General features: G+C 47.8%; 1 protein-coding gene across 1 annotated transcript; it reads right to left on the bottom strand.

Annotated features, from left to right (window-relative positions):
* Positions 1 to 9,854: 9,854 nt before the first annotated feature.
* On the bottom strand, positions 9,855 to 25,333 carry Dhc93ab (Dynein heavy chain at 93AB). The gene is made up of 28 exons (XM_076774529.1): positions 25,234 to 25,333; positions 24,703 to 25,020; positions 24,137 to 24,491; positions 23,507 to 23,778; positions 23,069 to 23,449; positions 22,847 to 22,995; positions 21,798 to 22,043; positions 21,207 to 21,697; positions 20,526 to 21,110; positions 17,922 to 20,315; positions 17,391 to 17,752; positions 16,845 to 17,321; positions 16,429 to 16,693; positions 15,987 to 16,336; positions 15,663 to 15,925; positions 15,303 to 15,599; positions 15,062 to 15,231; positions 14,352 to 14,655; positions 13,825 to 14,294; positions 13,009 to 13,563; positions 12,382 to 12,682; positions 12,041 to 12,322; positions 11,680 to 11,981; positions 11,343 to 11,470; positions 11,020 to 11,234; positions 10,459 to 10,815; positions 10,233 to 10,381; positions 9,855 to 10,149 (listed from the first exon to the last, which is right to left on the bottom strand). The coding sequence occupies exons 1-28, from the start codon at positions 25,316 to 25,318 to the stop codon at positions 9,855 to 9,857; spliced, it is 10,818 nt and encodes a 3,605-aa protein (XP_076630644.1). The 5' UTR covers positions 25,319 to 25,333.
* Between the last annotated feature and the right edge of the window lie 189 nt (positions 25,334 to 25,522).

Below are 25,522 nucleotides of genomic sequence, written 5' to 3'. Positions count from 1 at the left end.
TACCTATGAGCTCTACTTTAGAAAAAAGTTTCATTGAAATATATTCACTACTGTATGAATTATGGTCATTTGAAAATTGGACCACTTTTATGGGGTTTTCCTCATTTTGCGATGTCAAGGATCAACTTTTCGATTATTTTTGCATTTTCTACATATTCTTCACTAAAATACGCGTCGTTTGAATTTTGAAACATTAAAATCGGCCAATCCGTTCAGGAGTTATGACGTTTTAAAGATTTGCATGAAATTTCGGGCAAACATTTCTGGCCAGAAATTATATTTTCATTGTAAAAATGAAAAATATTTTACTGTGGTAAAAGTATCGCTTATTTAGGGTGGTACAACGCTTTGGCACGACTTTTCACTGAGAAGGTAAAAAAATTAATTCTGAAGATTGCCTATTAAAGAAAATAAATCTGTAGTGTTAGTTTCCAATAATCTGAACAATTCGTGGGGTTTGGTCTAGCACTGAAAGCGTTAATCGAGTTGGAAGAAATTCTAAGCGAATCAAGAAATCGCGGGACGCCTGTAAAATTCGATAATACTTCGTGTCCGATGTTATTAACGTCTGCTCAGGAATGAATCACGCGTTGGCGTAATCGCATTAACGATAAACGCTGCGGGCCACGGGGCTGCCGAGAACGTAAATATTAACCTAAAATATTTTCTTTCTAAATGTTGTAGTCGGTTGGGCAAGACCTTGCGTTCGCGCCGGTATTTCCAGATTCTAGTTCCTGGGATCGTCCGAGAGCCGCGTGATAAGAACGCGAGTCGCATTAGCAAGTGGTTCGCCACGCGCGGAAACGTCCGTTGCGTCAGGCGCTATTTCGATCCTACACCGAAAGCGGTCTGCGATCAAACAGACTTTTTTTTCTCCCCTCTACGAAAGACCGTGCATGCGTCGACTGTTTGCAAACGAGGGAAATCGTTTATCTGTTTGACTTTGCTATCGGAGCGCGAGTCACGGATGAAACCTTGGATGAAAATTGCACGACACCACTGTTTTTTTTTTCGTGCAATATTGTGTAACAATCCTCTACAGAATTATACAAGTAAATCAAGAGCACGAGGCGTGTCCGAAAAGCAACGAGACCGATATCTACTAAAACATATTGATATTAAAACAAAAACGACTTCGTAAGTAGAATACAGTGGAATAAACAACACAAGAATCAAGTTGCTATTCGTTTAGAGTGAATCACAGGAGTGACTGCGATTGAAAAAATGCATGGAGAGTGCAGTCTCTAAAGGTTTGGAAACAAATGACCGAGATAACGCGTCGAATCCACCCTTCTGGCCAGTGTTTGAAAACAAAAAGGCACCCCTTTCGGAGGGAGAAACAATCGGCGCTTTGGCACGATCGACGTTCGTTTGCCGATCTCCGGCGGCACGGAACGTTTGGAAAGAGCGTAGACGCGAAAACGTGAAATAATTACGCGTCGCCAAACACGCGCGTTATTCCCTTTATCGTCCCGGCGCCGTTCGACGTCCGTGCAACGTACGAGCGGACCAGCGACGGATGAAATGGTGTCGTCCGTCGACGATCGGCCGCAGCCCCGGCTAATTACGACAATAGATACGCCGTTGTAACGATGGGTACCGAGGGTCCCGGGCCAAGAGAGAAAAGAGAAAACGTGCAATCGGACCTGGAGAACGTTGTTTGGCTAAGCTCGAACCTATCGAATAACTCGCCCCGTCCCAGGAGTATTTGCGCGCCAGAAACGAGAAGGTATCCGGCCTGTGGATTCACGTAGTACAAATTTAGTAGCCACCCTTGTGTATACTGTCTTCGACGTGTTTCCCTTGTAATCTCCTGAGAGCCAAGCCGATGCACGTACCCTCGATATGCCGGTCCACGATTGAACCCTCAACCGCCCACGCCTCGCCCGATTCTCTCGATAATGTCGACGATTGCCTCTGCGGACGGAGCTGGAATTTCCAGAGATCCTTTGAACTTCACCGAAGCTTGTCCATTTCATTGAAATCCGATAACTACAAATATTCCAATGTCCCCGAAAACCATCGATCGATGATAGCTCTTTTATTTTTTAATTTCGGAGAACACACGAGGCTTGTGAAATTATTTTCTCCTTCTTCGAGGAATGTGAATTTTAAATTGAAGAACTTCCGTTGTACTGTACTGTTTCAAATGCTTTAAAAAAAAAACGAACAAAAATTGTGAAAGGCTTTCTTGATTTAACGATATCTTATGAATATTAAGAAATTATCGAAGCTGGACTATACGAATATGATTGCTGATATGTGGAATGAATTTTAATTAAAAATGATACCTTTGACTCAACGATCCTTCCGTTGATTTTTCCAGGGTCAAGAGGATTGCTCGCAGTTTTTGCTTCTCGAAGGGGGCGACGAAGAGAAAAAGGACGCACGGATCGAATACGATTTTCGATACGAAAGGAACGGTAGTGACATTCCCGATATTAGCGACGGGTCCAGCGTCGATGGACGGCAAAAATTGGGCCGATCTACGTGGTCGGAATTTAGGGATTGATTCCCTGCAACACAGACGAGCGGCCAAGGGGTGCTAACTAACGCTATAATCAAGTACGTAGTTTAGTCGAACGATCCGGTTACGTCGACTTAGCCTTCAGTATCGACGAGGCGTGCGTCACCGATTGGTTTAGAGAGGACTGGTGGTTAAAATGAAAACTCCACGATTTATCCCACAATTATTAACTGTTTATTCGTGGGTGTGGTTGTGTAGCTACACATAGGTTAATATTAAGGACGTCTTTACCAGACTGCGTTACGACAACGTCTTTAACAGACTGGTTATGTAACACTACGACGTCTTTACCATACTGGCTATAACGTTTTTCACAGACTACTACGCAACGCGTTTCTAACAGACTGATTATAACAACGTCTTTCACAGACTGAGCGTCTTTCTTCCAATCCCTTCAATATGTACATGACCTTACCCTAATAGCAAAAGGAGAAAGAAAAAGACAGGACAGAAAGATGGAAAAACGAAACTGGAAAATACTTAGCGTAAAGAAAGTTTTGTTATACAGGGTGTTCGGCCACCCCTGGGAAAAATTTACATGAGCGATTCTAGAGGCCAAAATAAGACGAAAATCAAGAATACCAATTAGTTGATAGAGGCTTCGTTACAAAGTTATTAACGTTTAAAGTTCCGCCTGTAGAATGGCAACCTGCGTACAGCTGCGTTCGCGCGGAAGGTTGCGGCAGGCCAGTGCTAGTGGTTCTCACGCAGCATGAAAAATTCTACTTACCGACGCTATCGACAGCCTTAGATTTTTGTCCATTTAGGGAAATGCGAACACCTTACGTTGAATAAGATTCAACCTGTCTTATGAAAATCCAGAAGGGCATATCAAAACTCGCCCGACGAGATTTTCACAGAGAAAGGGTGAATGTCACTTCCGATACCATAACGTTGTGCACAAAAATCACCCACACGCGATCATACACGCCCCACAATCGTCCACAATGTCCGTAAGTATCCACAAATAATCCTTTCAGGCACTAACCACTATGCAATTAAATAAACACGCACCGCAATTACGGTATTCGTGAGTGACTATGTGTACGTGTATCACGATTGTTCCGAGTTACTTACGAATAGAAACGTTCTTAATTTTTCAAATACACTACAATTTAAAAATGTAAAAAGGAATCGTAGGATAAATGAAATTTTCCCATCGATTTGCGTTCACGTCGAAGAATGTAACAATACTAGCAGCTGACTGTGCCATCGATCGACGAGGTTCTGAGAAACAAATGCCGAAAAGGACCCCGATTCTACGTCACTCGTCTCGCTTATCTCTCTCTCTCACACACACACATACACACAACACATGCACTCTACGCTCAGTGGAGACAAAGGGCAACATCGGCACGTGTTTGGCCAGCTAGTTAGTCGTAAAAAAGAATCAGTCAAGACAGTTCACGCGACACATTTTAGAGATATTTCATTCAGTTATGTATTATCGAGCATGTAAGAAATACAGTGATATAAACAATCAGCGAATACTTATTAAATTCCTTTTTACATTTTTAAATTAAAGTATATTTGAAAAATTAATAACAATTTTATTCGTAAGTAATTCTGAAGAATCGTGGTGCACGTACACATAGTCACTCACGAATACCGTAATTGCGGTGCGTGTTTATTTAATTGCATAGTGGTTAGTGCCTGAAAGGATTATTTGTGGATACTTACGGACATTGTGGACGATTGGGGGGCGTGTATGATCGCGTGCGGGTGATTTTTGTGCACAACGTTATGGTATCGGAAGTGACATTCACCCTTTCTCTGTGAAAATCTCGTCGGGCGAGTTTTGATATGCCCTTCTGGATTTTCATAAGACAGGTTGAATCTTATTCAACGTAAGGTGTTCGCATTTCCCTAAATGGACAAAAATCTAAGGCTGTCGATAGCGTCGGTAAGTAGAATTTTTCATGCTGCGTGAGAACCACTAGCACTGGCCTGCCGCAACCTTCCGCGCGAACGCAGCTGTACGCAGGTTGCCATTCTACAGGCGGAACTTTAAACGTTAATAACTTTGTAACGAAGCCTCTATCAACTAATTGGTATTCTTGATTTTCGTCTTATTTTGGCCTCTAGAATCGCTCATGTAAATTTTTCCCAGGGGTGGCCGAACACCCTGTATACAGCAGAAGAGAGTCATAAAAGTCAAGAGGCTCGTCGGGCCCGGATCGGGGTGGTCCGAGGCCCAGGCGAAACCTTACAGGAAAACAGGCGCCTCGCACGGCCCTGATCGCCAAGTGTTTAACAGGACGACCAGGCTCGCACGAGACTCTGGGAAAATGGGAAAATAGAAAGCTTAAAACTATCCTTACATTGCATTCCATTCATACGATGGCAAGGACGTAGTGGCAATACAATGGCCGCTACAGTTTACAAATCTGCTGAGCCGAACTCAGACGCTCAAAGGCTTTTCTAGTTAGCCGGGACCGGGATCTTCTCTCGTCCCTTTTCGCTCGTCCCTTCGCTGCTGTTTCATTAATTTTCCTCCGGTTCCTCCTCCCCTTTCGGTCGCGTTTATCGAACTTGGTCTCGCGAAGGCTTTGCACCTTTGATTTCGCAAAGCGACCGAGGCGTCCCCGGGAAAGGCGGCTGGATTACCGACACGGTCTATAAATAAATTACGCTTAATTAGGATAAAAATTAATCGTCGGGAGACGTTTGAAACGCGCCGCGTCGGCTACCGGTTAACTGAGAGACAGGGGCACCTCACGAACGCTGTCAGCCAATCGCGGGGCCTCCATTATTCTTCGACCGTCGCGAATTCAGCTCCCCGTCACCGGGGATAATTATTTCGAAGCACGACGAACCGGATAATTCAATTAACCCTTAATTGCCGGCGCGGATTATTTATATGAATTTCTAATTGCTTGGACGTTACGGACGAGTCTTCGTTGAACCGTCTGACCCGTCGCTTAACGAAACAACGCCGCGAAACGAGAATGCAAAAGAGGGTTCGTCGATGGAAAATTGGATGCTTCTGTGTCTGTTGACGAACGTATTCCTCGGATTAAAGTCACCATCGCGGTCTTTATTAAATATTCTACGGAGAATCATAATATTTCGAAAACAGAAATTTCAGCAATTATTTTCAGAGAAGTTCTGAAAGAAGAAATAATTCATACATGCGATCGAGTATAAACTATCGACCCAAAGCAAAGATCGGTGGATTGCGCGAGCGTCGCACTCGAGGGGCTAATATTGACTGTTGACGGTCGAAAAATCAGTGGTTTGAAGCTCGGTCGAATGACGATTATCATCCGCGCGACTACGGGAGGGTCAATCGATTCAAGTACTGCAATGCGGAGAAAAGCTGGCCGACGTAGAAACGCGTGCACGCGATATTAAAATACGCTCAAAGGGATGTTCGACCAAAGAGCGTGCGATAGGCGGTATAACGCTGCACGGGGGGGGGGGGGGGGATTTATCCGGTGTCGAAAGAAAAAGCACTCGGTAGTTGGCAAAACGTTAGCGAGACAATTCATAGGGGTGGCGCGAGGTAGAGTTACGTCCAACACGTGTCGTTCCTCGGACACGTCTGGTACCTGGACGTTGTTTTTGGGGAGGAAGAAGCTTCTTTCGGTACTTACTCTCGAACGAACCGGTACAATAACGTTCCCCAAGTTGGAACAAATTCTCCACCGTAAGAAGCTACCCCCGTTTTCTGAAACTGCTTCGGTGGAAGTAGCTTTGGAATTACGCCCGACACGCGACTTATGGTATTTCGGGTTAGAATGGTATATCGTTTCGCAGAAAAATGGCTACCAAGCGCTCGGGGTGGTGTCTGTAATCTGCCCGCGAAACGAATCTAATTTTAAAGGGAGGGTCCCGGGACAGGGGACGTCAGATTCTTGACGGACGTGAAAAATGTCACTCGTATGCAAAACAAATTGCGCGACGCCGTTTCATTATTTCGCCGCGAACGGGGATTTCCCTCTCGTGGAAATTTTAATTCTCGACCCGGGGAAGTCGGTTCGCGTGCCTACGGAGCCTCCTCCTATATTTAATATAAGGTCACGAGTAGCATGGCGGACGGGGACACCTGCGGTCGGTCCTTTAAAAATGATTAACCTGCGAGAGGAACGGACGAACGAGCCTGCACCGACTCCGATGAAAAATGGATCCTGTCCCTGGCTTTTAGATGGACGCAGAGGCGTCGTTAACTCTTCCAGCCAGCTGCATGCTTATGAGCCTAATCCTTAACGATTTCCCGCGGCAAAAATTGCCCCTTGTATAAACGCTGGGACCACCCTCGTAGGGAACGACATTGTCTCGCGCGTTTACCAAATTATTATTATTCGTTATTAGCGTTTTGTTTCAACTAAATGTTTTACATCCAGAAACATTAATTGTTTTCGTTGGCAAAAAGTGACCGTATTCAATTTGTTCGCAGACGATCGAATCGACCCGAACGTCCATCGATCTCCGATCGATCTCGCGAGTCGATACCGCGATGGCAAAGCGACCGTGCGAGGAACGGGCGACGCGTCGTTTTGACAAGCGATTTGTCACGCTAACGAGTATCCATTAACGATCGCGTTTCGAGCAGATGCAGACGCACGAGTAGCAACGGTCACGTGCAAGCGATCCGTGATTCCTCGAGTCGACGCTCGAAATCTGCCGGGAAGGGAATTTCGACGAATTAAATTCGACGCTGCGCACGACCGACGTCGAAGGGCGGACGACTAGTCTCCGTCCAAATTAACATTCCGAGGGGAAGATTACTCGTTGCTAAGAATTCTTTGTCAAAGAACCACTCCCGCTTTTTGGAAGCCTCTCGACTCCAGCGGCCTTATTATATTCTCTCTATCGATCGCTCGTTATGCAAAATAACCCTCGAAATACGCCGCTACGAACGACGATTGTGCGTCTCAAAATCAAAATAAAAAATAAACGAGTAGCCACTGTTATTTCTGAACATCTTTCAAACTCGTTAGGCCTTTCGGATGTTGTTTACTTCGTCTTAAAGTTAATTTAGTAGCATGGTAATTACACACTCGTATCATCTTACATAGAGAAACTTAAAATAACACAAGCCAGTCGTTTGGATCTTGGAAGACATCACAATAGAATCTGCGTTACGTTCTAATCGTCTTATTCGAGAATCCTTTCGATCCCAGTTGAAGATTCTTCGAAACTCCACCGATTTTGGTTCCCCAGAAGGAGCACGAGAACTTTTTTCGTTTCCACTTTCGTTTTCTTTCCCACTTTGATAACAAAACTCGTTCAATCTCGACTATATCGCGCAACGAGTGGCTGATGCCCAATCAGCCGTGTCGGAGCTTCCTTGGAAAACCGATTCCAGGAAGTAGAGGCCAGAAAAGCGACGGCTTCCTCTCGTTGACGCAAGTAACACCGGGTCTTCGATCCCGTCCTTGCCCTTCGTTGTTCGGCGAGGCTTAATGAAAACCGTGATTGAAGCTGGTGCACGAGGGGCCAATCGATCGGCGCGAATCACGAGGAGGGTGTTTGCTAGCCAATCACCGAGGCCTGAACACTTTTTTCCTCTGCCCCTTTGATTCGATGGGATTCATGAGTTGACTTTCTGCAGAGAACGCACACCGTCCGCCGGACCATCGGGCCTTTTCCTTTGTGCCGGTCTAATCAAACACCCCTTATAACAGCGTCGAGGTGAAAAACCTTGGATTTGCTACTGCTATTGCTCCACGTGCTCGCTTCTTCAACATTTTCTCCCGATCAGTTTCTTATTCGAGAGCTTAATATTATTTACAATTTTCTGCATCGATACATGCGTTAAATTATTCTTTAGAATTCGAGAATCGTCATATTTTGCAATTATATATCTTCTCGACCATCAAGATATCGGCCTCTCGTTTAAGACAATTCTCTAATCGACGATTTCTTTGCACAAGAGATTCAATTTTTTCTTTACGTTGGTACTGGTCGATCGAGTACTTGCTAGAGAGGTACAGCTTCAGCGTAGCTCTCTGCCAGCGAGCGCGGGAAGTATTGCTACCGACTAAGGACAACAATCTTCATATCTATCATCGCGAAGATGATATGCTGCAATTTTCATACTTTTACTATGTTCTTTTCGAACGCACGAACGTAGCAAACAATCTATTATGCAGAGTACTTTGAAAGCGCCATTTGCAATACTGAAATCTTCCTCTGGAAGTCGATGATTAAGCATGCCGTGAATGCTGCTAGTAAAAGGGAATTACGCCTATATTCTTCGTCGAACGAGGACTCCGGGCTTAAAAGAGACTACTTGCACGCAGGATCCAGGATTTTTTAAACGAAGTACTCCCCGAAGGTTTGAGCAAGCATCAGCTGCATTAGTTAACAGGTTGATCAACAAGAGTTTATGGTCCTTCTGTCTTAAAGGGGCAAACAGCGCGGACCGTTCCCGGCCGTGAGGCCGCTGAATAAAATCCTCCGAAGAAGGGACGGGAAGAAACCGGGAGGGCAAACATTTTTCCTCGCCCCTTCGAGAGCTAATAACCTCTGCATATTTGATGGGATTCCATTCTGTTGCGAGAGATCGTTCCCCGAGAGCGAATCGCTGCGCGCTTCGACGTTCTCGTTGGTAAGGGAAATCTAATTTCTTTCGCTAACACGATACAATTTTGATCCCGCGCCGCAATCTGAAAGCTTTTATGTCCCCGAGGCAGACGAGGCTCTCTTGTATACTGCGTTTTCACCTTACCTTTCCGTTCCGTTTCTATTTTTTTGTTCCTTCCACTCAACTTGAGTCCCGATTTCGTCTCCGTTGTATCGGCGACTATCGATCCCAGACAATTCGGGGATAGTTTTGTTTCGAGAAACGACAGATAACTTCCCTTTCTATCCCGGGATTGGGAACCGGGAGCCTCCGTGAAGGCCGTCGGTTTTCTTCTGTCTTACGGTTTATTAACTCTCGGTCGATTAGTCGACCTCGTGATATCCTCCGTTCGATGGGTCCTTCGGGATTTACGCTCGAATTATTCTCTTCTTCCTCCGTCGCAATTACGCTCCTGCGTCCACTGGTATATTGGAGCCGTTCGGCAAATGGGAGCCATCCTTTTTTTAAAGGGCTGACTTCGACCGATCCAACGCTAACGATATATCGAAATCACATCAATCAAATTCAAAGTGAATTACTAACGAATACTCGTGAGTTTTGGAACTATAATTGTTGCGAAGAAAATCTCTGAGGGATCGGGACGTGGATAAATAGACGCTTCTTTCAAGACTATTGGTCTCCTTTATTGATAATTCTACTTGAGCCCAAAAGATTGTTTCGCCTCTTTCTTTATTAATTTACGTAGAAGCTCAGGTACCATCGAAAACACGATCGACCATGAGAAGAGAAAACGATTCAAGTTTGAAGCAACAGCGCGACGCCGGCCAGAGTCCACTTGGCTGGCTTTTCCTTGATCTTCAGGTTGAAAGTCCACACGTAGGTGGGTCCCCGAGTCCGTGTTTTGTAGACAGGACACTCGTACATGTTTCGCAGATCCTGTTTGTCCTGCGTGATCGCGCGAACATTGATCACAGGCATGGCAGGGAACAGTTCCTTGGGCTTCGAGTCGACTATCACGCCGGTTTGAACGTCCCATCGTGCACCCTCCATGAAGATCCCGTGGACGTAAGCGCCGTCCCTGGGGGCCGAACTAACATGGAAAGCACAAAGTTTAGGATACTTCATATTGGTGGACAGAAGACGTGAAAAGAATGGACATTCTCCGTCACGTACGTGAATTCCTCCTTATTCTTCTTCGTCACGTCGCACTGCAAGCACATCTTGTCAAGGGGCAGCTCCTGTCGCCTGGCAGTCGACTGCATGATGGCTGTCAGCAAGGACTGAGGATTGAAGAACCCGGCCAACCAAACAGAAGCTGGCAACTGAAACGAAATTCTAAAATTAACCGTTTCATCCTTGGCTAGATGTCGATAGAATATTGAACGCAAAAGGATCTTACAACAAAGTCTGTAGACCAGGTCTCCAGTTCCCTGATTCGCAATAGCAAGTCAACGAACCAAGCAGCGAGACCCAGCAAAGACGGATAAGCCCTCTGGGTCCAGACAGGGGGCACCTGGTCGAGGAACAGCGCGTTCTCCAGGTCCTCCATGTCCGAGGTGATCGTCAGCTCGCCCTTCAGGCCTAAGTCCAGTTCACGTAGCGATCGTTTGATCTCGATCGTTAGATAGTTCATCCTCTCGCACTCCTGGAACGCCACGATCACATACGGCGTCCTCTCCTCCACCTTGCTCATTATCTCAGCGACGTTGAACTCGTCCGGCAGTTTCTCCATTATCTCGTCCAATATTTGCTTCACCTTCGAACATCCCCCAGTAAAATATTGTTCCTTATTAACACGCTTTGACGTTTGCTCAAATTTTAGCGTGGTAAACAGGAGCGTTGGATAGGGGTTATTTAAAAGTTATTATTCGTTCTGAAGAAAATGGTGCAAGCTAGAAACGATCATCAGTAACTTGTGGCAGTGAACGTGTTAAAACCAGGATCTTAGTCGAATTGTTACCTTGTCCTCTCTAGTCACTGTTTGTCCCCCTGAACTCCCCGCGTCCCTAGGCTGCATCTCGAACACAGTCTTGAAGAGATTCTCAGCAGTCATCGACAGAAATCCTATTTCTGCGTTCGGGTGCAATCCGTAGAGATAGGGTGACTCTGGAGGCATAGCTTCGTCAATGTACGCATGATAGCCAATTAGATCTGTGTTAGGCGGCGCCGGGAATCCTTCGAAATTAAAATCATTAATCATCAAACATCCAAATTACCATTTAGATGAGGAATACGCTAGGGTGCTCGTCTTGATACCAATTAAAAATTGAAAAAGTATTCTACCCGGTGCCAATTGCAGTTCACCGTCGACCAAGTCGGGTTGCATCAGTTCTTCCAGATACGAGACGCAAAGTCTTCTGTCCCAGTCGTCGGTTATGTGTCCGCCGTACATGATCTCTCCGAACAAGTACCTTCGTCAACGCGTGTCGATTAGGACACTTATTTGTTTTTAGGTACGAGATAAACGATCAGATCCATTAAGATTTAAGGATAGAAGTAATAAAAGACACGAAAAAAAAGAAAACCCAACCATTAGCAACACGCACGGGGGAGCGACTGATTAATCTCGAAGAAGATTAGAATCCATGTCAAGCGAAGGAGAGGCAAAGTTATCGCGAACCTGAGATCTTCCCAAGGCACCTTGGACGTCGCTTCCAGATAATTGTAGAGCACGCTGACGCTGATGTGTAGGTCGCCGACGTTGAAGGGGTAGACTTTGTTCCAGCCCTGGGGGCCAAACTTGCGCCGCTCGGCGACAACCGCGTGAAAATAGCACAGAGAGAAGAGGATCGCCTTGAATTCGGCCTCCTTGCTGCACATCTCCAGGGTCTCTTGAGAGAAGTTGTCCAGAGCTTTGTGCAGGTTCGCCTGCATCCCCGTGGGCGGTTCGTTGGTGATCTTGATGGACGACTCGAGGATGCCCTGATTTGTCGGGTTTTATTGTCCGATCAACTTATAGAGAGAAAAGAAGTCGAGCTTACTTGAGGGATTATGTGACCCGCCGGCGTGCTGGCGGGTTCAGCGCTCATGAAGACCCTGTAATCCGAATGAGAACCGTCCGCCGCTATTTCCAGCTTCTTCTCTAACAATGGTAGCCATTTCTTCACCAGATGAATGTTCTGCAGGACTACCCAGTGGCCGTTCTTCGCCGCCACGTCCATCGCCTGCTCGGCGACCGTTTCCTGGCCCTGACCCAGCGACACGTTGTGGAAATTCTGATTGTCCAGCGTGTATCCCAGTCGACGACCCAGATCCTCCACGTCCTTGTCGAGCAACGGTCGATCAGGTTCGCGGAACGCGGATGATTATTCGTGCTCGTTACCTTGAGGGGATTCACCCCGGGAGAAAGGATGAAGAAGATCGGGATGGATGGGCTGGTCTCCTCGAACGACTTGGCAAATTCGACCGTTCTACCCTCGATGTACTTGGGGCCTAGCTTCTCCTCGATGAATGCAGCGATCGCGTAAGTCATTCTGTCGGGTCGTAGAGCTCTCAGCATGCACAGACGCTGTATAGTCGTTTTATTTTTCCACTCCTGCGGGAATTTCTCCCGCTCGGGGCACTCGCACTCCACCAGCTTCTTCCATCTCTTCGCCGAGCCCTCTATGTCTCTGTCTAGATTACTACGCAGAGAAATATAGTCTCTTATGCGAGGGAGAACCAAAAGCCTTGCGCGTTCCATATATCGCGAGCTGCTCAAAAGACGGCTCCCAGGCTCTCCAAAGAATTTCTTTCCCGAGAAATCGAGCCACTTCGATACAGACGCGGGGGCGAAACAAAAGGTCAACGCACGAAAGGTTCATTTTCTATCTGTGCTGCGTTCAGAGCCAATATTGGTTTTATTTTCCCCCTGTACAAAACACGCGAGACTTTGCGAAAGAATAGTTACGTCTACTCTGTCGATGTCATCGGGATAGTTGCGATGTTCGATGACTTCTGGTTAGCTTACCGGAATTCCTCGCGGCTGGCGAGGCTCCTTATTCCGCCCCAGCTAGTGTTTGTGAGAAAGTCGACGGGCGAGGTGACATGAGGCGTGACAGGGAACCGTAAAAGGAAGTCCAGCTCGCTGGCGGTCACCTCTTTCCTCGCCAGGAGAATCTGAAACGCCATCTGAGACGCGAAGATGAGTTTGTCGCACTCGAACAGGCCCCTGGTCGTGTACATGAACACGGAGTAGGTGATACACTCGATCAGATTCTTCACTCTGCCGGACACGTCCGGGGCGGGATCCGCCTTGGAGATGGCTTTCTGAAACACCACGCTGAAAGCTTTCAGCGAAAATTGATAGATTGGATTGATGGTGTTCAGATCGTTCAAGATAAAGTAGAGCAAAGAGGCTCTGGCCGCCGCTGGTCGATACAATTCACGCGCCGCGTCGATCTCCCGACTGGTACCGCGCGCTTCCGTCACCTTCGATTCGATTTCCGCTGCGGTCCTTTTCGTCGTCTCCAGATTCTCCACCAACGACGTGTCCTCCAGGACGTTGCTACCCGCCGACGACAATCTGACCGCAAAATTGTGATCTTCATCGCCCGCTGAAGACGCTCTTCTTCGCGGTAAATGGACTGCTTATTTCGAAAGCGGTGCAAGGTTTCTTCGTTTCGAGATAACGAGGCGTCTTTTTGATAATTCGTTCGACTAATATCCTTTTTACTTACGCCGCTTTCAAAATAAACGAGCGGATATTCTAATATTTACATTATAAAATAATCACGTAAGGAAGAAGGAAAGAAAATGGAGGACGTTCCGCGGAGAGACATCGTACCTCGACAAGAGGGAGTCTTCCAAACTGTTGAGCGTAATCTTGAAGTCGTTCTGCTGCCTAGTGAGTTCAGCCTTGAGCTCCTCGAGGTCTGGTCGCTCGGCTTTCACTACTTCGGCGAGCAATTGATCCTCGAGACCGTCCCTCGTCACCGTGAAATTAATTAGGGTAGTTTGAGCCTGCATCTCGGGCTTGTAATGGGGATTAGCCAGCTTCGTGTGCAGTAATAATCTGAATAGAGGATTGTACTCGACCTCCTTGTCACCGATCTTAATCGCGCGACCCTTCTTAATCAAGTTTCTGCCTAACAGAGGATCTAGTACGGGATCCACCGTTTCGCCTATGTTTTCCACGAGCACCGTAGACCCTGTTGCCAGGGACTGCTCGATGACATCCAAGTAACCCTTTTGGCCTAACCTTATCACCCTAAGTTCCTCCCCGTACTTCTGCTTGATCCACTTAATGCCTTGGAGCTGCGGAAAAATACCGTTTAAGATTAGAACGCTGTTGAGGGGACGATTGTAGCGTACCTGGGGATCGATCATCAGTGGCCAACGATCCGAATTCGTCAGAATGGTGGCGTTCTCTGTCGACATTCTGTCGTTCGGGAGGCCTTCGTTGTTCCACTTAGCGATTTGCGTGTCGTCCGTCAGCAACGATAAGGGATCCAACCCCTCGGTGATTGGTACTGTCGGTTCTACGGTTCGCAGATAAGGCATCCATTGTTTGTGCTGCAAATCTTGGCGAAACTGTTTCGTGAAGCAACCGACATACGATATGAAAGCTGTTACCAGCAGCACGTCGCCGGGCAGCGTCGACGCTTGTTGCATGAAACTTTTAACAAATTAAAAAAACGTTCATTTAACATGGGGTACATGAATTTCATACGAGTGTCAACAGAGGTTCTCTACTATAGTATAGGATACTCTCGCCTATCGATCTGAATTCTGATAACCGTAGATATCGATGGTGTCCATATCAAAGAACGTAGTAACAACGTAATTAGCAAACTCCGCCTCAGGATATCTCGAAGCGATACCCTTTGTCAGATATTTTTTGTCTCGTTTTCCTTTTACTTGCTGTCGGGCTCCTACCACTTCGAAAGGCAGCCACCATTTTTTGTACGTCAGTTTAGCAAGCTTATATTACAATTCACGATCGATAAAATCGGTCGTATCGAAGGGGTTAACAATGTTCTCTGTGTTTAAAGAAAATTCCTATCTTCGAATTAGTAACTTACTTAGCCACGGAATCCGCCCATCGTACGTTTTCTGACGCCAGGCCACCTACTAGCCTATTCGCCAACGCGATCGTGGCGTTGGTCGCGTCTGCCTCTTGTTGGCACTTGAGCTTCTCGGACGTAGCCTGCTCGAAGTCCGCCGTCAGTTTCGCCAACTGCTCCTCCAACGACTGTCCCGGGAAAACGAAGTTTCGATAATTGGAAAATCGATCGAGATTCAATTTATTCGCCATCTACGTACAGCGACTTTGCGTTTGATTCCGCCTAGCTTCTCCTGAGCGGCGGCCAGCTCTGCGTTCGCCTGCGCCAGAGCTTTCCGTTTCGGTTCCACGTCGCAGAACACCTCGTAGAACTTGATGATGTTGATGACCCAGGCGCAGAGACCCGCGGCAGCGGCGGACTTTGACCTGACGAACTCCGGCTCGAACTCCGAGTCCTTGAGATACGGTTGAATCGCCTTGATCACTTCCGGATGGATGTTCTCCTTGTCGTAATTGATCAAGGAGTCGAGGAACGTGTCGACCTTCGCCATCACGATCTACGAAACGAGCCAGCGGCTGTGTGGTGTCTCGGGGGATTGTATCGGTGACCTTGTTCGTACCTTGGCAGCTTTCCAGCTTCTGTCCTTGGGCACTTTACCAGACGGTGCCAAGAGGACCATCACGGCGGCCGTTACATTCGTTACAGCCCCTGGAGGCGAGCCGAACGACTTCAATTCCGTGAGATTCGCCTTGTTCAAGGTATTCAGGGCTTCCTGGGCGGCCAGCAACGCCGGTTCTGCCTTCAGCAGATCCGCCTCGCAGTCCTTCTGCTTCTTCGACACTTCCTCCGCTATTATCGCGACTTTGCACTCCTCCTCGTCGGCTAAGAATAAAACGATTATTGTTGTATTCGATTATATTTGAAAATATGATCGACACAGTACCTATAGCCTTCTCTTTCTGCACTTTGTCCGTCTCGATGCCGACGATGGCGATCAGCGCGTCGGCCGCGTCGTTCTTCTGCTGCAGCTCCACCTCTTGGACAGCTAGCTTTTCTTTAAGTTTGTCCACCTGCACGGCAGTTGATCGAAGCTTCTCCAAGCCGTTCTCCAGCCTGGCTACTCGCGCTCGAAGCTCCCTTGCCTTTGTCTTCAGCAGCTTAGCGTACAGACTGATCTGCTCTAAAAACGACTTCGGGGTCGTGTAGTTGTAGCGACGCTCGCTGGCCAGATAATGCCTGCTGGCCGCGTTCACGCTCGTGTGAGCGTGGGCCATGAATTTCGCCGCCGAGTCTCTGTATTCGGAAGAGCATTGAGGCATTATATCGCTCGTAGCCCGTAGTTGCTATTAAAACGGCCAAGTTGAATCGATACTCGAACGCGATACCTATAAGCCTCCGGAAGTTCGTCCAACTCCTGCAGGAACCTCTTCGACACGGACATCAAAGCTTCTTGCGGCCATTCGTGAAACCAATTTATCGCCGTGCAATTTATTATAGCCGGAAATTTCCTCGAGCGTACCCTTAAAGTGGAACCCACCGGGGAGAAGCACAGAACAATTCGTAGCTGCCTGCGCACCCGGTCGATGAAGAACTTCCAGCAGTTCTCGCGGGTGTCCAACATTCCCGCGCCTTTCACCTCGTTACGGACTCCTGTGGACGTCAGAATTCATCCTGTCGATAATTAATTAAAGATCTCGGAGCTTGAGACTCCTAAACAATTAAAATTTATCAAAGCTAAACAACACGTTTGTCTAAAAGGTACAGTTGTCTCTCGTAACAATTGCACCCTGTGTCCAGTGACCTGCAATTATATTTTCCACTTCATCCTCGGCGAACAGATCTGGAACTTCGCCAGAAGCCAGCATATCGTTGATCAGCACCAGGAACTGTTCGTTCGGTACTTGGGCGTCTGTCATCAGGAAAACGATGCCCATGTTCTTCAATCCTGACTTGGAGTACAGAACAGCGAGCTCCAGTTTGAGATCCGCGATGCCGTAGCCCTTCTTCAATTGAATTTGGAAGACTTCCAGCGTGCTTATGAACGCTGCCAATCGCGACAGACTCTGCTTGCCAGAACCACCTACGCCCACCAATAGCGCGCTGCCCCTGGGTGACTCCAGGATTCTGTTTATGCGACAGACGTGCATCATGGCATCCTCGAACAGCACCAGGTTCATAGCTGCTACCAGATCGTTGTAGCTGACCATCGCTTCCGACAACAATCGGTGCAACGTTGACCATTCGACCACCGGCATGTACTTTGGCTCCCCAACGCCACCTAAAGTTCGAACGTTTCACGATACGTTGACGAATACTATCGTTTTGGAAGACCTTGCGAAGCATTCACCTGCAAAGTGACAGTAGATGTTTGGTTTCTCCAGGACGGCACCCTCATCGACTTCTTCCACGTTCTTCTTCAAAATATCCAGCTGTAACTTGGAGAAGCTTTCTATGTCTTTCTCGTCTGTCAGCTTGTCCCCGTAGACGCGATGGGTCTCGTGGATCCAAAGTCTGATCAGGTCTATGGGGGCCTGCAGACACTCATTCCCGCTGAACAGCAATCCTTGGAAGCAGTTCGAGAGGTCGCGGAGATTGAAAATGTAGTGGAACTTGACCGCTGTTGGCAGAAACATTTGGGCGCAGCGGTGGTGCAACTGAATCGAGGCTTGCACGATGTTGTTGCAAAGCTCCGTGACGCAGACAGGGAATCTGTTCAAGTAGAGATTAGAAAAGAAAAGTAGAAACTTGTATCGAACTATATCAAACTGTCCTGTGAGAACACTCGAGTTTGACTAATTTCACTTGACTAAATAGATTTCCAACGCCAACTTTGCAAGTTTCAACGCTTGAAAAAGTTCCTTGTCTATCTGGGACTCACCTATGCTCGATGTTCGACAGATGCTGAGACAAAATGGAAGCATAGATCATAGTTAGAGACTCAGTGTTGGGAAAGCTGACAGCAAACACCGAAAAGTGTCTCTGCAGCCTCGGATTGATCGTGAACGAGCCAGCCGTGGGATTCATGCAGCTAACGTACTGACAGTTGTGGATGTCCTTTAACGTCAACTTCGTTCTGTCGTACCAATGGCCGTAATCCAAATGTTGACGAATCATTGTGTGCGGTTGAACCGTGCCATAGGCGTCGACTTCGGGCATATTAAGGTCGTCGATGAAGTACACCAAGGTCTTGTTCCCTGGGGGCCCGTAATTTCTGCCGGCTTTCTTCTCCAACGACTTCTCTAGGATCTTCTGCAACATCTCAGACGAGGTGTAAAAATTGAAAGGGACGTTGGAGACCGCGTAGTTCTCGGGTAAATGTAGAAGCTTCTCGGCGACGAGTACAGTCTTCCCACAGCCTGCAGTGCCCACCAACATCACCGGATGTTTCTCCGCCATCAACAAATCCAAGAAATACTTGATTCTGATAGACTCTGACGTGTAGACCAAAACGGCTTGCAAAGGCATTTCGGAATCCAGCTCGAACTTGGGCAGACGCTGACTCCACGAAACGAAGCACTTCGTCTCGGCGTCGATATAATAATCGAATACCGTTCCCTGAGTGGGAAACCTGACATGCTTGAACTCGTTGGTCCACCATTTACTAAATTCCACTCGATAATCGATCGTCTGGTCCTGAAACATGGACGAGCCGAACGCCCAAACAGCAGCAAACACGAAATAGAGCTCGTAATGCTCCTTGAGGAAATCGCTGCTCGTCAGTTCCGGTCTCAATAGACAATGAAGAAGATGGCAAAGCATCTCGACGTGCGCCATGTCGGCGATCGGTGTTATTTTCTTGAACCTGGTTCTCAGTGTCTCCAAGCAAGGAGGAATGTACTTGTCGAACAACATCACCAAGTTGGACTTCTCGATCGGAGACGTTCTTTTCTCTACCCAGCTGGTGACGTAAGGATTCCAGCCCAGATCCTGCGGATTGATGTACAGGATGCCTGCTCGGGACACCGTGGCTGGAGTTGCGGTCCTCAGGTTCGAGATCTCGAAGAGCAGCCTCATCACGGGCGTCAAGGCTATTCTCTCGTTGCTAGCCAGCGTCAGAACTTTGTTGTCGTCCATGACTGTATTCAGAGACTCGATCCACATAGGATCTATATCGCCGTCCAGAACGATCCACTTGGGGTTTTCGCCGCCCAAATTGGCCTGCTCTCTCATGATCACTGAGAACAGGCCGTCCTTCCACTCTCTGGTCGCCGGATTAATTATCCCGAACAGTTCGTCGTTGGTCACAGCCTTTGGGTTCAGATCGTTGTAGACGGGCTTCCTCCTCATGTTCTGGTAGGTTCTGAACAGAGTCTTCCACACTTGGGTCTTTCCTGACCCCGCAATACCGACGATGAAAACTGAGTGCCTCACTTCCAGCAATTCCTCCAGCTGAACGACCTTTAAAATGAACCCATCCTCCGGCTGAAGCAGCAGATCTGCCGCCGCTTGCTTCACCATCTTCTCGAACTCAACGTCCCGTTTCCTGGGCACGTCCAGAGCGGGGAATAGGTCGGCTATGAGACCCATGAAGACTGGTAGATCGTCGGACACGACCTTAGGAATATTGAAGTCTCTGAGGGCTCTCATGAGCACTTCCTCCTCCGGTCTGCCCGGGTCGCCTCTCTTCAGACTCCCAGCGACAACCAACACGGATTTGATCGCTCTGAGTCCCCAGTCGTAATGATCCTGCTTCGACAGCAACTCCTTGCACAGAGTGTACAGCGTGATGAACTTCCTAGCCAGGATCCTCGCGTCCTGAAAGCCCTCCGCCACCAACATGATCTCGCAAATCAACTCGAAGTCCGGAACGACCATGGCGCAGGGTCTAAACAGAGCCTTCAGGTTCTCCGGCAACTCCGTGCGGCCTGCGTAGCCAGGATTCATCGTGATGAATATGCCTACAGTGGGCTCCAAGCTGATGGTTTCTCCCATAAAATTGAACTTTTCTTTCTTGTCCCTGATGGCGTCCTGGATCGATTTCACCTGGACGGCAACCACCGATAACACCTCGACGGTGATCCGATTGAACTCGTCGAAGCATCCCCACGCTCCTGTTTGGGCCAAACCCTTGTATATGTTCCCGCAGGATTTGTAATCCATTTGCTCGGAACAGTTGAACACGTAAACCATTATGCCTAGGGCTCTGCCAAGATCTTTGGTGGTCTCGGTCTTCCCGGTTCCGGCTGGACCGGCTGGGCCACCGCCCATGATTAGATGGAGGGATTGGGTCAGGGTTATGTAACACCTGTCCGTCAGCGGTGTTATCACCAACCTGGATCGATTAAACATGGTGGGAAAGTTAAAATGATATTGGTTTGCATAGGATTTAATATTTACACTATTAATTAATTTTTACGTTCTTATACTTCTACGGATCTCTAAATACTTGGTTTCAAATAATTTTCTAACATGCTCGTTCGATCTGCTCGTTTTGCTAGTCGAAACGGGAAAGAGAGAAGACAAACGACGCGTGTACCCTGACCTGGGCGTGTTTCCCAGGTATTCGTGCGAGTATTTGAACTGCGCGTCGCAAATATTAGCGAAGCAATCCTTCTCCTTCTCGTCCCAGCGATGGCGTAGTTGACTCTGCCATTGGAAGGCCTGCGACGTCTCCACCTTGGACTGCACCAGCTTTGTCACAACGTCTCTCGAGTGCACGTCGATCGTGCAGATCGTCATCACCTTCTGCCTCTCCTGTTTCGTGAGTTCTCCGATCAGCAGCGTGATGAGAATGCTCAGCTGCGAGATCTGTTTCTTCAGGTAATCTTTCAGCGAGTTGTCGTAGCCCTCCTCCAGCCTGGCGAACGCGATGTTCACCTCGGTGGTCCACCAAATCTGCGTGCCGCACAGGGACACCTGTGCCGGATAGTCGAACAGCCATTGCTCCCGTGGTTTCTCCTCGTAGGAGATGACAGCCTCGCTGAAGTAGTGCATTATGGTGACTCTCATCACCCGTTGCAAGCGGTTCAACCACGCCTCCACCGGGCCCTCGCAGTTCATCTCACAGTTGGCGAATTCCACGTACTCGCCGTCCTTCGCGAACATGCCTTGCAAATAAAAAACATCGCTTTCTCAAGTTCTTCGTAATTAGAATAAAATTATTTAAATTACAACACATTTACCCAGCACGCGTTTGGGCGAGTCGGTGACGGTGTCGTCAAACTTGAGTCGCGCCATGGAATCGAAGAGTTTGGTCAGATGTTTGGCCACGACTTCCGGTTGGTTTCCGTTGGAGAGAACGTCCAACAGGTCGCTGGACGAAACGAAGTAGAATCTGGGGAACGCGAGGCGTTTCGTTTCCAGATACTCGGCCAGAGCTTTCTCGCAGAGGACCAGCTCCTTTTGCAACACGTCGAGAGAGGACACGAGACCGTCCTTGTTGGTCGCTTCGACTACGTTCGGTGTCTTCGCCATCTCTTCCGTCATCTCCTTGAATTGCTTATCGATCCGATCGAACCTCTCCGCGTCTACAGGCAGCTGCCTCCGAATGTCCTCCGAGGACGTAAAGATGCTCTCGAGGTGCATCCAGGTTCGTTGCACCTCGAACCAGACGGTCGTCACTTGGTCCGCGATGCTCAGCTTCCTCTGCCAGCTCGACACTTCCTCCAGGAAGTGGGCTATAAACTTGGACGTGATGAGATTCTGTAATTGTACCTGCGAACGCCGAGAAGAAAAAGCTATTCTCAGCACCCTCCGTTGCTCGATCCTCGCGAAATCTTTCTAAGACAGAATCTGTTCTCGTTTTATGGTGCACCTGATTCTCCTCCAAAGTCTCGATCAGCTCCTCGCTGGCCCTGATCAACGTCGCGCCCGTTCTCGCGTGAATCTCCTTCTCGAATTCCATCTTCGACCAAGTGACGTTCAATTCCCTCATATATTTCTCCATCGACATCTCCTTCACAGCCTTGTCCACGATGTTCTTCACCTCTTCCTCGCAATCGTGGAGATTCAGCTCCAGCAGGTCCGCCAGCGTGGTCGACTCGTCCATTACGAATCGCACCTAATCGCAGGACACCTCTGCTGACCGTGTTCTCGCGAGCGTTTTCGGCGCTCTCGAATCGCGAAGCTCGGTGACGTTTTTTAGAGAAACGAACGCGAGGGTGAAGCGAGGCGAAGCATGAATTAAATGACGCGTTCATTCGTGAAATTAATTTATTCAATGAAATATGTACACCGACGTAATGAACGCGTGACGTTGGCGTTTCTTAAGTGAAATATGGTGGAAAATTAGTCGACGACACGCGTGCTGCATGCTCGGCAGACGTTTTCGTTAAACATTACTTGGTGACGTGGAAAATGGTTGTGCTTATGGGGCGCATTCTACTCTGACGTTAACGCGTTCACTGTAGATATTCTTAAAAAAATAAATGCATCTTTGCTAAACATTTTTTACAGGAAGGAATATTGCATAAGAACGTTTAAAAACTGACCTTAAGAAACAGTGTTTTCTTACAATGAACGCGTCGAGGATAAATGAAATTTCGTAAAAAAAACGTTATCGTGCGTGTATTTACAGTGGACTTACGGTCATTTCTGGAGTCATGTCGCCCAGTTTCTGCAACACCGACAGCGTATATACAGCGGTGCAACTAAATCTAATTAGTCTCGTGAATACACGTTTGAAAAAACATTAACCCTTAAAAGTTTCCTAGTTCTTATCCGACTGGCTCGACACATGGTACATGTACCAACGATAGAAAATATATACGATTCTGTAGAGAATAAAAAGGAGACTCAGATGTATCTGTATTCCTGAATCGCATTGTTTGCGTTTCTGAGTCGTTTCGTGAACCATGTCGGTACCTTGGTGCTGTTCATCAGCTGCCTCCAGTGCCTCTCCCGGATGGCAGGATTCTGAAGTTCTCCCACGGCCCTCAGGGACGTCAGCATGTTCTTCACGGTCGCCTCCAGCGACACGTAGGTGTCCCATGACCTCATCTCTTTGTCCAGCGCTAATTATTCCAACGAACACGTCAAATTTACTCGTTCCCCTATGCAAACGATCAACGTTTCTCGGTTACCGACCCCGAATCTCCTTGGCGAACTTCTTGCACTCGATGTCCATGTTCTCCACGTCGATTTTTCTCCATGGGGTCGTCTTCCAGCCCTCTATGCTGCTTCTAACGATATTGGCGTAGTCCCAGAGCTGCTTGAGCATCCTCAGCTCCCTCCTGCACTGTCTCAGAACCTTGAACTCCGGCACCGTCACTTCGAACAAGGACGCGGACTCTTGTATGTCCTTCATCTGTGTCTCCAGCATCAGGATCTCTTTGTGACCCTCGTCCAGCAGCACGTATGGGTTCTCGCATTCGTACTTGAAGAAACTGTACCGTCGAAAGGCCTCCCGGTAATGCGTTATCGTCGTGTCGAACGCGGAAATTCGTCCCCTTATTCTGGACACCTCGCCTGTCGTCGAAACGCTCGATTTGATTTTTCGAAAAAACTTCAAAATCTATCGCGTACCTGCCTGCAGAGGAGCAACTTGCTGCTTCACCATGAGAGCCAGTTTCTTCGTGTTGGACCATTGTTCTGGCAATTCTTGAAGCAACACGTTCACCTCCTCCGGGATGTCCTGGTCGTAAAACTTCAACAGCTCGATCGTCTCCTCCAGCGGCTGAAACATTTCGTCCGTGGTCGGCTGTCTCTCTTTCACTCGCAGGAGGTATCCCATCACGCTGACGAGGCCGGCGTAGTCGCCGGGATGAATCGGTTGTAGTAAACCTTCGTCTGCTCGCCTGTCGGGTCGACGAAATCGATACAGTTGCATAGAACCGTGCAAACGTTAGCTAGTGCGAGCTATTCGACGTTCAAAGTTGTGGTAAATATTTATTTTGTCAGCTTCGATCCAAATGTATGTATGTTTTTTATTTTGAGAATGAAATATAGAGGTCGAATTTAGAGTAACCGAGAGAAAAAGAAAGATACTTTGTAAAGTTTATGTACGTCGATAAGTTGTAGGGAACGTAGAAGCACGAGATGTACCGAAAATGGATGGTCGACGTTACAGATAGGAAAACAAGTAATTTTGACCTCCTTGGCAGAGAACCGATCGTTTTTATCGCGGGACGGAGACTATTTCGTAGGAACAAACACCTTATAAACGATCCCAAATCCGAAAGGCTGCTGGTAACGCGATCGACCAGATGTCTCTTGAACATGCTCGACCATTTGCAGACTATGTTCAGCACCGACTGTCTAAAGGGTCTCAGGTCTACCCTGAACCAGCCACAAAACACTTTCGACGGTTCCATTTCCTCGATCTCGAGATAGAGGCCCTCGTAAAGGTCGATTTGCTCGCGGAATTGCTCCATTTTCGGCGGTGACCGTGCCGGCCCCTTGGGATCGTGGACGGCCACCATCTCCATTTCCTCCATCGTCAATTGCCGGCTATACTCGAGGAACTGTTGCATCACTATGCTTCTGTCGTCCAACCAGAGATAGGCGTATCCTGATAGAATAAGATAACGGTGGATCACGGACCATGATGGGGGGTCTAAACTTGGATGCCGAACGAAGCTAAATAAAAGAGCCGTGCACGACGGTGAATGATAGAAATTTCTCGAGGGGAAGCCTAAATGCATTTCTAGCTACGCGTAATTGCACGGTCGTAAATTGTCAAGCGTGTTCCGGGCGATTAAAAGCGCCATCGAAAGATTTACCTTCGAAATTGCTGCAGAACTCTGTGGCGTCTTCCACGGCAGTCGTCACGTTGCTCAGAATCTCGTTTTTCATCCCTTTAATATCCGGATCTTCTTCCAGCTCCTCGGCGTATCCCGTGGAATCCTGCGTCAATCTTGGCACCAACGCTGCCATTCCAATGATGTCGTTCAAGAGAAGAAGAATCAGCTGATCGAGTCCATCCGGATCGTCCGGTTCCAACGAAGGGACGTAGTAAAGATCAGGCTCTCTGAGCTCCAATTTTGCCTCCAACAGCGGTAAGCTTCTTCCAGCCGAATCCATGTTCTCGACTAAATATCCTGACGTGATAAAATGAAAGAGTTAATTATGTCGTTTGAGTCATCGATCAAGATTAGGTTTAGGGTGTGCTAATTGAACGTGTTCCTCGTTAAGGTTGAATAATATTTTTTTTAGAAAGTACATTATTCAGCTTCCTCGATTATTTTAACGCTAAAATAGATTTTAACAAGGTCTGGTGCTCCGATCGACAAACAGACGTTAAAAATAGTAACCTAACGAGCATCCCACGGCTCTGCGAAGGGATTCCATAACAATGCTATCAATGTGGGCTATGTATCTCGCCCAGGGTTCGTCCATCTCATCGGAAACTTGAAAAAGCATCCGGTTTTCCCCTACCAACGAATGAATCTGCTCGGCCGCTCTCTCGATCTCGCCGTAACGTTTCGATACCTTCTCCGGGTTCTCGTCGAAGGACAATAAAGCATCCTTACGACGATCCTTCCTTTCAATAAGAGGAGTCTTGGTCCAGGGCTCCAAAATAGCTTTGATCTTCTCGACGTT

This window comes from Colletes latitarsis, chromosome 10 (assembly GCF_051014445.1).
Source record: "Colletes latitarsis isolate SP2378_abdomen chromosome 10, iyColLati1, whole genome shotgun sequence".
Lineage (NCBI taxonomy): Eukaryota > Metazoa > Arthropoda > Insecta > Hymenoptera > Colletidae > Colletes > Colletes latitarsis.
Note: the sequence above shows the minus strand (reverse complement) of the source record. Positions and strands in the feature narration are given on the sequence as shown.

Coding starts and splice junctions, on each gene's coding strand:
- Dhc93ab (XM_076774529.1), bottom strand. CDS start 25,318: ATGGACGAACCCTGGGCGAGATACATAGCCCACATTGATAGCATTGTT. Junction 24,492..24,702: donor GTTCTGCAGCAATTTCGAAG/GTAAATCTTTCG, acceptor TTATTCTATCAG/GATACGCCTATCTCTGGTTG. Junction 11,471..11,679: donor GTGCCTTGGGAAGATCTCAG/GTTCGCGATAAC, acceptor GCGTTGACGAAG/GTACTTGTTCGGAGAGATCA.